Source organism: Paramormyrops kingsleyae, chromosome 3, assembly GCF_048594095.1.
Source record: "Paramormyrops kingsleyae isolate MSU_618 chromosome 3, PKINGS_0.4, whole genome shotgun sequence".
Taxonomy (NCBI): domain Eukaryota; kingdom Metazoa; phylum Chordata; class Actinopteri; order Osteoglossiformes; family Mormyridae; genus Paramormyrops; species Paramormyrops kingsleyae.
In genome coordinates, this window is record NC_132799.1 from 27,866,888 (window position 1) to 27,883,024 (window position 16,137).

Sequence of the window (16,137 nt, forward strand, 5' to 3'; positions counted from 1 at the left end):
AGGATGCCACTGCCTGGGTACCGCCGGCCATTTCTGTATTGCTCTTCACGCCTGCATGAGGACAGAGCTTGGCTTTGAATCTACAATGGCTTTCCATGTCCGCCGACAGGAGCTGTCTGCTATTACTGCGGCCAGCGAGTTCAGGAATTGGGTTCTGGTAGGTCACAAATATGCATTTTTACATCTATGTAATTAATATCCTCCATTCCACTTTCCCCTAAAGTTTGTTTTTCAAGACACTTTACATGAAGTCATCTTGGCGGTAAAACTTTCTGGTTTCTGAGCCTTGGAAGTGATCAGGATGAACCGCTGTGTGTTACAATTATCGCAAGAGTTACCATATGGGGCCCTATTTTTGGTACTTCCTGTGCTCTCGTGTGTCTCACAGGAGGCTGGCCTGGATCGGATGCTTTCTGAGAACCAGAACTTCACGTTGTTCATTCCTTCTGTGAGTGCCATGCAGAAGATGACCAAGGAAGACAAGGACTTCTGGACATCTCAAGCTAACCTGCCCAGCATCATCAAGTAAGAGTCCAGAGCCCAGCAAGAGACGGGCACATCTGCTCACTGTTTCCTGAAAATGGTCACATGGTTCTGCATACAGGTATCATATGGTACGTGGCGTCTACCAGTTGGCGGATCTACAGAACAAGTCATCTTCGCTGCAGTTGACCTCCTACCTGAAGGGGGAGCTCCTTGTTTCTGGGACCAACGAAGTGAGTAGGAGTTCATTGATTTTTTCTTTTTCCCCTGAAATATGCCCTTAGTGCTAATGTCTTGTTGTCAGTCACTGGACTGCTGGTTTCCCTGTATTTTGTTTAAACTTTAAAGAAATAGAACCATTTCGTTAACTGTGAGGTGCCCAGTAAGTCAGACACCTGTCTCATTGTAGAATATGGACTATATTACACAGATGGATGATAACACTCATTTTTTTAACACCTTCTTGTCTTCCAGACTGTAATTAGTGGTGCAAGATTCATTGTATCCGATATTGCAGCAACTAATGGACTCATCCACATCATTGATGCGGTAATGTATGCCGTAAAAGAATGACCATGGAGAATGTGGCCGGCGGGACAGACCCAGGCAGGGTTGACCTGCTCAGTTTGCACTGTTGGTAATTTGCAGGTCCTGATTCCAGATCGGAAACTCAGCAAAAGTCTCACTGATCTGCTGGACCAGAGGCCTGAGTTCTCCTTGTTCAAACAGCATCTCATTGTACGTAACTTCAATTCAGTTTATTTCTATATAGCCCCTTTCATAACAGAGTCGGCACAAGGCATGAAACGGGTCAAAAAGGGAAGGAGAAAGAAAGAATGCGCGAAACAGTGGATGCCTCTGTCTTTGTCCCGTGTAAATGCCTCTGTAGCTGTAAGAAATATCACTGTACCATCCATTTGTAGTAGTGCTTCTATTTTGTCCACGTTGCCATGGCAGCATGGTGATTCATCCCGCCAGATTTGCAGGTTCGATGGATGTTATTTTAGCCTGTACCCTGTACTCCCAGGGATAAGCATCATGCTCACTAGGAACCTACACTGGATAGGTGGTATGACAATGGATGGCTATACTATTAACCGGTCTCACATACCTATATTCTGTTTATCAGCAGTACTAACATCATTATTCCATCCATCCATCTTTCATCTGCTTCATGAGCCTGTCCCAGGCAGCATTGGGCACAAGGCATAAGTACACATTTGATGGGATGCCAGTCAGTCTCAGAGCACATACATCCACACTGGCATTCTGTTCCATGGAGATATTTTGAATAATAACAACAAATTGCTACCTGATTAAGGGAAACTGCATGTTGCTTTTTTGATTCTGTGCAGCAATATAACCTGACAGAGAGGATTGAAAACTCGACGGCCTACACGGTGTTCCTCCCCACGAATGACGCCATCAGCGAGTACCTTAAGAAGTCTGGATCTGTCTCTATGGTACTGTTCCTGCATACATGGGCATCACTGCTGAGTTGGTTCAGTCTTACGCGTTGCCATTTTTTTTTTCTTGGATTGCTCCATTTGTATTCATTTCAACAGATTCATGATTTTCACATATCTGGCCATACGGTAATGAAAATTCCATGGTATACCCAAACTACCGCGATATACCATACTATCTGGTCACACTCATTCTTGCAAGAGTCGGTGAAGACACTGCATATTTTTCATGCTATTGTGACCGTACCTTTACAAGCCTGTCGGATAGTTTGCCTGGCCTCCTTTCAGGACGTAATTCAGCACTGACATCACCAGTAGTCTACATTCAGTCGAAGGTGTCCGTGTGGCTATTCAAGGCAGTCTTTGGCTCAACACACAATGCAAACTCTGCACGTCCTGCACTGAGGTAAATGTCTGTAGGGTTAGGGAATGGTGTAACCTTCCCTGTCTACGTGCCTCCTTTGTGCTCAGGATGTTAACATGACCACGTACCACATCATCCTGTCCGAGAAACTGATGAAAGGAGACCTGCAGGATGGGGCTCGCTGGGAGACCATGCTGGGCTTTTCCTATGAAGTGGAGGTCTTCCTGAGAGGAGATGGGGTAGGTAGCCCACCCCGTGGGTTCAGCACTTTCCCAGAGAGACACCTCTGAATTCGATGCCATGTGTTATCTGAGGTGAACATTTCAGATCCAGAAAGCAAAAATCCAGACCAAGATTTTGTTTCAACCGACCAGTTGAGTATAAAGAGCCACAGTCACAGAGTACTCAACTGGGTGGTTGAAACAAAATCTTGGCAGTCCAGTAATCAGGGTATCCACTAGATATGGTACAAAAATGAATGATCGGTCCTCCAGATGTGAGGAAGTAGTGCTGAGACTCTGCTAACTTGCGTCAGCATGGGGTCGGCGTGTAGCTGAAATCAGAAGGTCACCGGTTCAAATCCCAGCATTGGCAGTGTGATTTTACGGTTGGACCCTTGAGCGAGACCCATAACCCATCGACGATTCTGTCGGGCCGAGCTTTCTCAGAAATGGACATTGCTTTGGATCAGCATTTGAAACAAAATGTAAATGCTATTTGTCTACTGTGTGCTAATTAGCACAACCATGTCATTTTTTCCAACTAGATATTCGTCAATGACGTCCCGCTAAACATTACAGATGTAGAGGCCAGCAGAGGGGTGATCCACGTGCTGTCCTCCGTCCTAGAGATTGTTAAAAACCATTGTGACCAGAAGAAAACCTCATTTACCTGGGTAAACTTGCATTATATTAAATTCATTTTTTTTATATGCAGAAAAAAGTTTTTAAAATCCATCTATTGTTCTATCACTTTTTTCCCATCATGCAGCTGCGTGATTTTGTTTGCTGCTGTCTGACTAATAGTGTTTGGCCTTGGCTACAGGGACCCTGTATGGACTGTTACAGCAAGATGTTCTGTTCTTCTGGCACGGAGGAAGTGGTAAAGTATTCTGCTTGTTATGAAGGCCTCAAGCAGTCAGTGGCTGCGGCTTCTGGGGGGGGCTGTATTAATCCTAAATCCTGCCAAGTTTGTACTCTCTGCCACATCTCAAGCATCATGTCATCCCTTCCGTTTAGCCATATTCTCCCTCACGTGTGACACTCAGCATGTTCTCCTGTCCTGTTCTGCACGTTCTTCGTTCTGTTTCAGCATAAGCGGAGCGTTTGCCCATTCCACAATGGAAAATTCATGTCCATTGGCTGCAAGATAATGTGCAAGAAGACGGACACTGTACGTATCTGCTAAGGAGACCATCTGGCTAGTCAAACACACATGTGACACTGTGGCAGGTTGTTCTGCACAGAGTCTAGCTCAAGTGGAGTATTCACACTAATATCTGATGGGGGGGTGTTCCACAAAGCAGGATTTCTTGCTCCGTGTGATAACTTGTTGGATTTAAGGTAGTGTGGGCTAAATGGACTACATCTTGGTTCCCTTACAATTAGCTCAGACTACCTTAATTCCGATTAAGCTAAAATCCTGCTTTGTGGAACACACTGAGCTACACACCACACCACACGCACATACAGTGTGAGCAGAGTGATTTCTGGATCATGGCGTTCTTTACCATAATGGGCCGTGCATGGGCAAGCGTGACGACCACAGATTGGTCAAAGGACACATGATCCTCGTTGTGGGTCACAAAATGGGACTTTATTAAAACTCAAAAAGAACACAAACAAACAGACCACGTTGGGGCCAAAACAAAGTAGGTAAACAACAAAACTGAGGCAGGGAGCAACACAGGAACAACCACAGTAGCAGCAAACACAGGGCAACAACAACTACAGACACACAATGACCAAGTGAGGAACAAGGGCAGGCATATATATACTCCAATAATGAGGGTAAGATGAGGAACAGGTGTGGGCCAATTACAATCAACCAAACACTAGGGGTTGGGAACAAGAAGACACTGGTGAGGGTCATAATCACAAAGGAAAGGGGGGTGACCAGCGACACCTGCTGGCCAGGCAGGGACTGATCCTGATGCCGTCCTGCAGATCAGGCGGTGCTGCTCCGGGTTCTTCGGAAACCGGTGCGAGCGGTGTCCTGGCCCGGTGGGGCAGCCCTGCTACGGGAACGGTGTGTGCTCCGGTGGCACCAACGGCACCGGGACGTGCCGCTGCAACAGCGGATTCAACGGCACGGCCTGTGAAACCTGCGTCCCTGGCAAATTCGGCATTCACTGCGATCAAGGTATCACGTCCCCGTGACGGCCACAGCTATGAGGCTGGTATGTAGGGCGGTCCTGACTGGCACTGTAGGCTCCTCCTTTCAGAATTTTTACTTCTATACTTTGCACAGATCAAACTCAGCACTGCTCATTTCACGCCCCCTAATGTCCAATTGGGGAATTGCAGGAGATTGAATTGATGGTGTGATCTGTTTCCATCCCCACAGTGTGTCAGTGTGTCCATGGGCAGTGCAGGGATGGCCTGCAGGGCACCGGTGTGTGTGAGTGTGAAGTGGGCTGGCGAGGTGTGACCTGCGACACAGGTAGGGGGGGGTGTGGCGTCTAGCTCCTCCGTTTTCCAGCAGCAGGGGGCGCTGTAAGACTGTGTTTTCTTTCCCGTCTTTCCTCAGCGATCACCCAGGATTCCTGTAGTGGGCGGTGTCACACCAGCGCTAAGTGAGTAGCCTTCCGTCATATCAGCACGGCTTGGAGTACAGAAGCTACGCTCCAGTAAACTTCGCTCACATATATCAGTCTTCTGGCTCAACAGGGAGCCCTTTCCCCTCACACCTCCCGGGTTGTGGGTTCGATCCCACCAACTGTGTGTGTGTGTGTGTGTGTGTGTGTGTGGGGGGGGGGGTTATGTATGTATTACATTGCGGGGATCACATAAAAATAAAAGCCTGCTGTTTTGACATTGTGGGGACCATTTTTTCATTCCTCACAATAATGATAATCAATACTTTTATTTTTAATCAATACTTTTATTGGGATTAGGGTTTTCCCCATAGAAATGAATGGAGAGTCCCCACAAAGATGAATACGTGTGTGTGTGTGTGTGTGTGTGTGTGTGTGTATGTTCCACATGATGGACTGGTTTCCCTTCTTGGTTATCCTCTGCTTTGTGTACTTCCTGATGATAGACTCAGGCTTCACAGGGATTCTGTATGGGATCCCAATTTATGGAAAGTGGGTTTATGGATTATAATGGGGGTGTTGCTCCTGTGATCGGAAGGCTACCAGTTCAAATCCCAGGGTTGGCTGAGTGATGTCACCATTTGGCCTTTTGAGCTGGGCCCTTAACCCCAATTGTTCCAGGGACTGTCAGACCCGACTTTCTCACTTGTTGGGCAAAAGCATCTGCTAAATAAATCACATGTGTAAATGTGTAATGTTCCTTTTAATGCCGGCGATTCCTTTGAGGCTCACGCCCACTTTCAGGAAGCTTGCCTCATGGTCCTGTCTCCATGTTCCCCAGCTGCGTGGTCCGACCTGACGGCTCCTCGGAATGCAGGTGCGCCTTGGGATTCGAGGGGAACGGGACGCACTGCTCAGGTGAGCGCGAGTTCGCATGCACCAAGGAGGACATGCGGCACACGGATGGGTGGGAGCGTCACACACCCCCAGCCATGTTACGTGCCTCTCTATCAGGCAGAGACGCACAGCGTCTGTTAGGTCAGGGCTGGAAAACACACAGTGAACAGCCAGTGTGTGACATGCTGGGATGCTGGATGGGTGGGTATTTGTGTGTCTGTCTTAACTCTCCCTCTCTTCATTCTCTCTCTTCCTCTCCTTTATCTGTCTTTCACCCTCTCCTCTGTCTTTCTTTCCTCTCTCTCCTTTTTCTCCCTCTCCTCTCACTCTTTTTTCATTCTCTCTCTTCCTCTCCTGTCTCTCTCTTTCCTCTCTCTCCATTCCTTCTGTCTCTTTTTTCATACTTTCTCTTTCCTCTATCTCACTTCTTTCATTCTTTTTCTCCCCCTTTCTGTCTGTCTCTTTCCCCTCTCTCCATTGTCCCCCTCCTTTGTCATCTTCTTCATTCATTCTTTCTCTCTCCTCTGTCTCTCTTTGCTCTTTTGTTCACTCTCCTGTTTCTATCCCTCTTTTCCATCTTTCCCTCCCTCTCCCCTGCCTCTGTCTCTTTTCATTCTCTCTCCCTCTCCTCTGTCTCTCCCTCTCTCCCCCTCAAGTTGTGAATGGCTGCCTGGAAAATAACGGCGGCTGCTCCCCGAAGGCTCTGTGCAAGCAGGCGCAGCCGGGCAGGACACAGTGTGTCTGTGGCACGGGTTACATGGGGGACGGCCTGGTGTGCGTAGGTAAGTGCCGACCGGGGGCCCTGGTCCCTGTGAAGGCTGAGCTCCAGTAATGCATTCCCTGTTAATGATTTCTAAATGTCATGAGAACATCAATTACGTTCATGTTCAGGCCATTTATGTGAAGAGATGTTACACATTCAGATGGGAGCAGTAATCAAACACAAGTGCAAGCCTTTGCCTTGACTATTTTTCCTTTGTTTAAGAAATTAACCCTTGCCTGGATGGCAGTAACGGAGGCTGTGATGTGAACTCAGAGTGTGTGCACACGGGTCCCAACATGGTGAGCAGTTGTGATGGTGGTGAGGAGATTTAGCAGGGATCTGTTACAGTATAGGGAAAGCTGTCAGCTCAGTCGTGTCATGGCTGAACATGTGAAGCCCAGCAATGTTAGAATTCATCAGTGTTTGGGGGGGGGGGAGCTGGGGTATATTCCATGAGGAAGAACTGCTGGAAGAATATGGTTGGCCAGCACGGTTCATGTGACACTAAGGAATGTTGGGAAATGAAGTCCAACTAAGCATAGCCACTGTTTTGGTAATAACTGTTACGGAGGGACCATGACCACGCAGCCAGTGTTTACACCTAAGTAAAAGTATGCAGTGACAGTTTGAGTGGGCAAGGGGTGGAGGGTTTAAAGTAATATTGACATGCTATCCTTGGGCTCTGAACTTATTGTATTAAATTCTGAATGTTACTAATGTCAAAAATTCATAAACTTCCTACATCTTGTTCCATTTAAATTAATTCTGTGGTCTGTACTACGAAGTGGGGTTACTGGCTTATCGGGGTAACTTGTCAGATTTAAGGTACCACAGTTTAAATAGACTTCATATTCGCTCACTTACATTTTGCCCAGACTACCTTAAATCCAACAAGTTACCCTGATAAGCCAGTAACCCCGCTTCGTAGTACAGGCCACTGGTCTTTTGCATTATTATTATTATTATTAGGCAAATTTATTTATAAAGCACCATTCATACACATGGGTAATTCCAAGTCTCTTACAGAAAATGAAAACATATGTACGTTGTATCTAACATTTTATCCTTTGCAGACCAGCTGTATTTGTAACCAGGGCTACTCAGGAAATGGAAAAAGTTGCAAACCCATCAACCCCTGTAAAACGGTAATGATTGTATTTTTCAATTGGGCCTTAAAGGATCTGAATGTCTCCATCGTATCTCTTCCTACTATCGTGATGCCACCCAGAAATGTGACTAATCATTTATCCTTCTCATACTTATGGTGCTCTATGAGCATAACATTAGCCTCTGTCTTGGGGCGATGCTGTAGTCATCCGGAAGTTCAAAGGTCGTGTTGCACCCTTTTAGAATAATGGCAACTGCCACTTCCAAGCTACATGTGAGATGACCGGGCCGGGGGAGAGGAACTGCACCTGTAAAGAAGGCTTCAGGGGGAATGGGCTCACCTGCAAAGGCACCTTATTGACCGTAAGAGAGGCACCTCACAATTCATGATCAGCATCATCGTTCTGTAGGAGGGATTTACAGAACTATCTACCACTCACAAATTCCCAGTGTGCAGCACTGGTGGTTCTTCTGGACGTTGCATGAAATATGATACAGAATAATAACATATAATGTAACACACAAAACAACACATAACCTCTCACATCACCTAATGCACATCACAACAAGAAAGGATGGTATGGGAAAGACTTTCTATTTACTCGCCTGATTTGTTTTCCTCTACATGTATGTTTCTATCATTGTCATTATTTACCCAGCTTATTGTAATAACGTCACTGTTTTTATATTCTCTTCCACTACAGGAGATACTTTTTAATAAGAATCTGAGACTCTTCTATATGTTGGTATTTGTAAGTACTTTACCTTTACTGTACCCTGTTGTAATACTTTTTTTAGTTTTAATACTTTGATTATTCTATCATTTTTTTCGTGTTGGCAAGTAATCTTTCAAACGTCCTGTAAAGTTGAAGTTAGTTCTTCGTTGGCTGTTTTGCTGGCTGTTGTTTATATGTTTATGTGCGGATTGTACAGCTCCCCTCACCTCCTGCTTTTCAGATCGGGGACCTGAAGGGACCTGGTCCATTCACGGTGTTCATCCCCACTGATGAGGCCTTCAAAAAGGAGGCAGAGGTGAGCTCCGCCACACCAGCGTCCGCTTACCTCCAGGATCCTTAGTTGTCTGGGATCCCCCTCAAACGTGACCCCCCCCCCCATCACCGCAGGTGAAGGACTGGATGGAGCGGAAAACAACATCCTGGATAATGAAGAACCACATTGTCGCGTGCCGTACCCTGCTCCCAGAGGAGCTCCGGACCCCCAAGAACGTTACCACGATGACCGGGGAGGTTCTGAGCATCACCCAGTCACAGGTAGCCCCTGGTGCCTCGTCCCTGGTCACCCTGCCCAGCATGTAGGTCATGCTTAGACCTGCTTTGGTGTCACCGTAGCCTCGCAGTTCCACAGGGTTATGAGTCTGGTTCCCTTCCCGGCTCTGTGTGTGGAGTTTGTAGACTGCTGACACAGGCGTGTTACTCCGCTGTGAGTGTGTTCCCTGTGATGAGGTGGTATTTCGTCAAAGTTGTTCCTTTGATTTGTGCCCTAAGCTAGATGTCAAGCTCACCACAACCCTGTGATGGATGGATGGGTGGATTCAGTCGATAAGTGTGACAAACAGGGATTAACTCTCACTCAGTCACTGCAGCATTCCTAGGACACCATGTACTACTTGATAACAAGAAAACCTCTAAACAAGAAAATAATTGCGCCTCATGTTGTGGGAATGTTTTGTGTTTTTGCCGGAAGGGTACTGTCTTCATAAACAACAATGCCAAAGTCGTGTCTTCCGATGACATGAGCATGAACGGCATCATTCACATGATCGACACGGTCCTCATGCCGACAAACGTGGTGCCAGCGGAGCAGCGTAATTCAGAGGTACGATCCCAAGCCATCCTAATGATGTTTCTTCGTGTCATTATGTGTTAGAGTTAGCTGACGGGCTTTTCTTTTATCCTCTAACCCATGTATATTCATCGTTTACTACTGTCAAACTATATGCCTTTGATTTGATAGCAACACAAGTTACAGAGAGGGAATCTTGTCTCTAACAGTTGACTTTGACTGATGTGGCAAAAGACTTTGGGCACACGACTTTCACTAAACTGCTGGAGGTCAGTATTCATTCCTGTATGTTCCATCCCTTCTGTGGTGTCGCCACAGTGCAGACTCTTCCAAAATCCCGGTACATCTTTTCAGGACACGAAAGTGCTGGACTTGATGAACGACACCCTCCACCAGCCGGTTACCCTATTCTGGCCCACGGATCAAGCCATGGCTGCCCTGCCGCAGGAGCAAAAGGACTTCCTGTACAACATACAGAACCGTGACAAGCTGACTGAGTACCTGAAGTATCACGTGATCCGGGATGCGATGGTGAGTGGTTCCTCCTGCTCGGCGCCAATGCTCCTCCCAGTCACCCAGTCTTGCTTCCCTAAACCAACTTTTGTCCTCTAAGGTAAAAGCCAACGAGCTGTTGTACTCATCTAACATGAAGACCCTGCAGGGCTCTGACCTCCAAGTGAACTGCGGAGGTGAAGACAACATTGTAAGTGGCAGATATTAGGCAGGGCCTGCGTGAAGGATGGCAGTAAACGGACCTCATGTTCAGTGTCCCTCATTGATGGCAGACATGTAAGACACACCTAACAATTTCCAAGTTGTTAAATGTGCCTAAGGGTGTGTTTTCTGCGTGTCCTACAGGGCGAGCTCCACATAAATAACAGGAAATGTCGGATTGTGCAAAGGGACCTCAACTTCAAGGGCGGGATTGCTCATGGCATTGACTGTCTGCTCACTCCTCCCAGCCTAGGGGGGCGCTGTGACTCCTTGGAAACCTTTGAGATGAAAGTGAGGGCTTCACCACAGCCACTGTCCATATGGCAAGAACAGGATCATGCAGTAACTTGTGTATGGATGGTAAAAACATGATAATTTATGATTATTATTATTATTACCTTTCCTCTTTCCCGGCTTTACAGGGCAGATGTCAGAGTTGTACCAGCAACCTCAAGAAAAGTTGCCCCGCTGGGAGTAAATTTAAGGTACACGCAGTTTTTCTGCCCACGGAGGGTGGTGTGACTGGTTACTGCTGCATGAAAAATTCTGAAATTCGCATAAGGATGAGGCCCAGCAAATCCTTTTGGGCATCATTCTGAAACCTGTGTCTCCCTTTCGGAATCTCTACCCTCCCACCTTTGAATGCAGGAAGTTAAGCGATGCAATCTGCTTTACACAAAGAGCCGGAACTTCGGATGCCAGGCGGAATGCAGCATGGCCTTCTGGAAGGCAAAATGCTGTCCCGGATACTTCGGCCGGGATTGCCTCGGTAACCGTTGCCGTCGGCCTATGTAGAGCATCTGTTTCCATGGCGATCGTTGACTTCATTCTTGTCCTTTTCCATATGACCCTGCAGGCTGCCCAGGGGGACCAGAATCTCCCTGCATGAGCCATGGGAAGTGTGATGAGGGGCACCTTGGGAATGGCACCTGCGCTTGTGACCCTGGCTTCCAGGGCACAGCCTGTGAGCTCTGTGTCCAGGGGCATTATGGGTCCAGCTGCCAAGGTGTGCCTCTCCATCCACATAATCCACATCCATCCACTCTGCCCTCTTCGATCCCACCTACTCTTTATCCCAGGGGTGATTCTAGGATTTTTTTTAAGGTTGGGAGCATATGAGGGGTCAACCTTATCATTAGCCAATGATATGTTTTGAACTGGTCAGTGACAGGGGAGGGGGCACTCCAGGAGCCAATCAGCCTCTAGCTGCGGCCAATGCCCCTGTGGCCCCGCCCTTATATATATGCCCCTGCTCCTCTAGCAAGTAATTTTATTTATACATGTAAAAAAACATCAGTCTATGGCCACGAAACATGTAATTTCACATATCTGGTGTTTGTCCTTTTCAATCTCCATGTCGCCAGTCTGTAATTGCACTGAGCATGGATCATGTGATGAGGGTGTGAGTGGAACCGGCACCTGCTTCTGTGACCAGGGCTGGACTGGCCTGCACTGCGAGTCCCAGCTAGGTAAGGTGGCTCACTGTAAGGCAGTGTTTCCCAACCCAGTCCTCGGGGAACCCCAGACAGTCCACATTTTTGCTCCCTCCCAGCTCCCAGCCAATCAGGAACACCGAATAGCTGGTACAGGTGCGCTGGGAGCTGAGAGGAAGCAAAAACGTGGACTGGCCGGGGTTCCCTGAGGACTGGGTTGAGAAAGACTGCTGTAAGGGGTGATGGAGGCTGCACTGGACTTATGGGGATCAAGTGCCAGCTAGACTCCACATGGGCCATAATCTTATGATTTTGTACATCATCATCATCATCATCATCCTGTCTGTTTTCAGTTGGTAATCAAGACGCTACACAGTTCAATGCTCTCGCATGATTTGTTTCTGTAGTAAGCGCCCCCCCCCCCCCCCTCTTAGCTGTAGAACCCGTGTGCTCCCCGGCATGCTCCCCCAATGGCGTGTGCAAGGAGAACAACACCTGCGAGTGCAAGCCGTTCTACGAGGGAGACGGGGTCTCCTGCACAGGTGGGACCAAGGTTCTGATCTAGGGGTATTTCAGGGAGACTTTGGTGGTACCTCAAGGGAATTTCAAAGAGACGTTGAGGTACTATCAAGGGCCCTTCAAGGGAATTTCAATGAGACTTTGATAGTACCTCAACATCCCTTCACGAGTGTTTCAAGGAGACTTCAGTGCTACTTCGTGGGTACCTCAGACGTGCTTAAAGGAGACTTTAGGGGCACTTTAGGGATCCCTCAGGAGTGCAACTGGAAGAACCGAAAAACTTTTCTGGCGTTAGAGAAGCCACGAGCCAGCAAGAGAACCCCTTGGATTTAGTATCTCAGCTTATTATTTTCCCCACTGAGTTTTACTGATTAATGCTGCCAAAACACATAAAACTACATTCCAGACTTAACTACATTAATACTAAAACTTTCCTTTGAAAATACTCTTGTGTCCTTTTTACGGCAGTGATTGACCTCTGTAAACAGCAGAATGGAGGGTGCGCCAGGGGTGCTATGTGTGCTCAGAAGGGCGTGAAGGTGACCTGCACCTGCCCCAGGGGTCACCAAGGCGACGGTTTTGTCTGCACCCCCATCAACCTGTGCGCCAACGATGACGGGGGCGGCTGTCATGAGCATGCTACCTGCACCATGACCGACCCGGTAAAAGCAACCCGTTCTCACCCCGGTTTTATTCCTCTGGTACGAAGGACCATGTCTGAAACCTAACTGGATGCTCTTTAAACTAAGCAGACTTCTTTGCTGGTCAGCATCATGCTGTATCTTTTTGGGACAGAAGGGGGCGACAAAAACGACGCGATTCACATTTGCGCATCTTACAGGGAAAGAGGAAGTGTGAGTGTAAGAGTGGCTACATTGGAGATGGAGTTGACTGTGAGGTCAGAGAGCTACCAATCAACCGCTGTGCCCTGGACAATGGACAGTGCCACATGGATGCAGTGTGCACCGACCTGCACTTTGAGGGTGAGCTCTGCTTGCCCGCTCCCCGACCTGCAGTGCATGTAGGGAAGGCAGTCACAGGCCAGGCCTCCATCATTCTCTCCCATATTAGATTTTCTACTAGGGAAAGAGGCACCTGTCTCTGAAATGGTTTGATAATGAATCCTAATTCACAACAGCTACCACTAAATGGGAAGCTGCCTTTTTATCTACCAGGTTAATCATTTTGCTCAGATCTGTTTATTTCTGCTGCAGATGTAAACATAGGGTGCTCTGATGCTTATGGTCTTGCCTAACAAACCCTAATTATCCAGTCACTGGCCAAGATAATAGTGAGTTCACTTCCTGCTGCCTCCAGACAAGATGGTGGGCGTGTTCCACCTGTGTTCTACCAAAGGGCGGTACAAGCTGACGTACCAAGAGGCCCAGGCCCTCTGCAAAGAAGACGGGGCCACCATCGCTACATACAGCCAGCTCTCATATGCACAGGAGGTGAGGCCTACTCAACATTAACCAGATTGTGATTCCCATTTAAGTCCCTCAACAGATGCTAAGCTAAAGGCATCTGCAAGCCCCAGAGTAGAACAGCAAGGATCTGTCTGTGTCTCCCTCAGGCCGGCTTCAACCTTTGTTCGGCCAGCTGGCTAGACAAGGCCCGTGTGGCCTACCCCACCTCGTTCCCCAACCTGAAGTGCGGATTCGGCCATGTGGGGATTGTGGACTACGGCACTCGGATCAACTTGACTGAAACCTGGGATGTGTTTTGTTACCGAATGAAGGGTAAGAACAACCTTAAAGCCTCCTTTTCAGTCACATTTGTCATGCTGTTAAAAGGTTGTTAGCGACTAGGATGCTAATAACTCAGATGGATACTCCTGTGGAGAACGTTGAGGGATCTCGGACACAAGGAGGATGCTGTAGTTCCCCAGAACCACAGAGCATTCATAGTCACTGGTGGCCTGTTATCATGCACTTATATTCTCCCCAGACGTCAGCTGTGCCTGCAAACCAGGCTACATCGGTGACGGCTACTCCTGTAGTGGAAACCTCTTGCAGGTGCTGAAAGCGGAACCACTTTTCTCCATCTTCTTGACCGTGAGTTTCCCCATCCAATTCCTCCATCCCCAAAGTCTTTTATGTGCGCAACTCAATCTCAGACTTCAGTACACTTACATGGCACTCTGAGATTGTTTTGTACAAATAGTTTTATCCCACAAATGGTCCAGATGCACTGCTGTTTTGACGATAACCTTTGGGTCCTTTCCTTTCAGCAAATCCTGAACTATTCGAGAAACTCCGAACTGGGGAAGGAATTTATTATGCATCTCAACAACTTGACAATTCAGTCCACTTTGTTCGTACCCGAAAATGACGGCCTAGAGAACCAGGTTCGAGATCACGCACATACAAAATGACACTCGCCAACTGAAATGCCAAAGTAATGACGCCGTTCGGCGAGTCGTGAGATTCACAGCTACCCTCTCTTCTTCTGCGCTGTTCGGGCCAGACACTGTCAGCCCGGGACATAGAATACCACCTCTCGGATGGCACCGCTCTCTACTTCCAGGACCTGACCAATGGCAGCCAGATCAGGACCAAGCTGGGTCCAAGCCTCAGGGTCCTGGGCATTGCCAACTTCACAAACCCCAACGTACTGGTATGAGATGTTGGTTAGTTTCTGTAAAGGAGAAGTCAGTGTGACAGGACAGTCATGGTGTTTTACCAATATCACATTCATGTCGATCAGGAAAAACCATCAAGTTAGCGACTCTGAAGTCAATTCAGCTGAGACTGCTTTCAACACCACAATATAGACAGCCAACCATCCATCCATCCATCCATATATAACTACTTATCCAGTCCAGGTCACGTTAAGCTTCAAGACTATCTCAGGAAGCACAGGGCACAAGGCGCAAAGAAGAGGACAGCATGGATGGGATGCCATCACAGGGCCTATGTTGACATTGTGTTCTTTTAAACGCAGCATCTTGCAGGAGAATTTTAAAGATGGTTAGACCTCTAGGCTAGTTGGTTAGTTTGGAGAATGTTAATAAACCTAGATTTCGCTTGACTTCTATGTAAAACATAACACTAAAAAGCTACTTCTGTAACCCATATTGTAGCCTAGATAGTTTGGTTTTCTCTAGACATTTACCTCTCAAAGCAAAATGTGAAAAGACGACCATATCAACAGCACATTGAAACAGTGATTGTATCCCCTCTTTTCAGACTAACATGCGCTATATTAACGACCGATTTATCAGCGACTGGGACATCCCGGCGTCCAATGGGATCATCCATGTCCTCCAAGGGCCTCTGCGTGCCCCACCCCTGCAGACACAGGTAAGAAAAGCCCTCTGTCTGTTTGCCATTCAGCCCCAGTCACATGGTACGAGAGCTTAGAAGCATCCCTGATTTGGCAACCAGCAGCTCCACGTGGGACACCAAGCTGGCATCGGCGTTGGGGTGCTGGTCATGGTGCTGCTGACGGCGCTGCTTGGGTTCATCGGGTACCGCTTCTACACCCAGCAGGTCAAGCCTTTCCAATTCCACTACTTCAAGGTGAGGACATGGGCAGAGTCTATATAATCAAGATGGCCGACACCGACATTGCCACACTCTCTCTCTGCTGGTGTGAGGTCCTCTCCACCCCATGTTGTCTTGGAAAGGGGAATATCTTTCAAATTTCATCACTTTTTTTCAGGAGGGTGAAGAAGAGGACACCACAATGGTGGCCCCGATTCCCAGCATCTCCAACCCTGTGTACGAGTCGGCCTCCAGTCATGCTGGCCTCAGAATCCCAGCAGCCCCTGTAGGTACCTCCGCTTCTCTGTCACACCTCCTTGTGTCTTTATGCTGCCGGAGACTCCATCC

At 47.8% G+C, this 16,137-nt stretch overlaps 1 protein-coding gene across 3 annotated transcripts in view; it reads left to right on the forward strand.

The window, feature by feature from the left end:
* Nucleotides 1–16,137, forward strand: part of stab2 (stabilin 2) — a 33,607-nt gene that overhangs the window by 16,860 nt on the left and 610 nt on the right. For 2 of the 3 annotated variants that reach the window (XM_023812646.2, XM_023812647.2), the window contains 41 exons: nt 110–157; nt 389–525; nt 605–716; nt 958–1,032; nt 1,132–1,221; nt 1,839–1,946; nt 2,421–2,552; nt 3,080–3,208; nt 3,358–3,414; nt 3,625–3,705; nt 4,479–4,674; nt 4,879–4,974; nt 5,062–5,107; nt 5,910–5,986; nt 6,622–6,747; nt 6,951–7,027; nt 7,802–7,873; nt 8,079–8,198; nt 8,540–8,587; nt 8,793–8,867; nt 8,960–9,106; nt 9,540–9,671; nt 9,848–9,907; nt 9,993–10,169; nt 10,252–10,341; nt 10,497–10,643; nt 10,775–10,837; nt 11,001–11,121; nt 11,209–11,358; nt 11,717–11,821; nt 12,220–12,327; nt 12,773–12,966; nt 13,146–13,287; nt 13,622–13,755; nt 13,878–14,043; nt 14,252–14,358; nt 14,535–14,651; nt 14,771–14,920; nt 15,493–15,606; nt 15,691–15,825; nt 15,968–16,075. In XM_023812646.2, coding sequence (XP_023668414.2) covers nt 110–157; nt 389–525; nt 605–716; nt 958–1,032; nt 1,132–1,221; nt 1,839–1,946; nt 2,421–2,552; nt 3,080–3,208; nt 3,358–3,414; nt 3,625–3,705; nt 4,479–4,674; nt 4,879–4,974; nt 5,062–5,107; nt 5,910–5,986; nt 6,622–6,747; nt 6,951–7,027; nt 7,802–7,873; nt 8,079–8,198; nt 8,540–8,587; nt 8,793–8,867; nt 8,960–9,106; nt 9,540–9,671; nt 9,848–9,907; nt 9,993–10,169; nt 10,252–10,341; nt 10,497–10,643; nt 10,775–10,837; nt 11,001–11,121; nt 11,209–11,358; nt 11,717–11,821; nt 12,220–12,327; nt 12,773–12,966; nt 13,146–13,287; nt 13,622–13,755; nt 13,878–14,043; nt 14,252–14,358; nt 14,535–14,651; nt 14,771–14,920; nt 15,493–15,606; nt 15,691–15,825; nt 15,968–16,075 — 4,569 coding nt within the window. The remainder of the gene's footprint in view (nt 1–109; nt 158–388; nt 526–604; nt 717–957; nt 1,033–1,131; nt 1,222–1,838; nt 1,947–2,420; nt 2,553–3,079; nt 3,209–3,357; nt 3,415–3,624; nt 3,706–4,478; nt 4,675–4,878; nt 4,975–5,061; nt 5,108–5,909; nt 5,987–6,621; nt 6,748–6,950; nt 7,028–7,801; nt 7,874–8,078; nt 8,199–8,539; nt 8,588–8,792; nt 8,868–8,959; nt 9,107–9,539; nt 9,672–9,847; nt 9,908–9,992; nt 10,170–10,251; nt 10,342–10,496; nt 10,644–10,774; nt 10,838–11,000; nt 11,122–11,208; nt 11,359–11,716; nt 11,822–12,219; nt 12,328–12,772; nt 12,967–13,145; nt 13,288–13,621; nt 13,756–13,877; nt 14,044–14,251; nt 14,359–14,534; nt 14,652–14,770; nt 14,921–15,492; nt 15,607–15,690; nt 15,826–15,967; nt 16,076–16,137) is intronic. The other variant, XM_023812648.2, reaches the window with a different exon arrangement.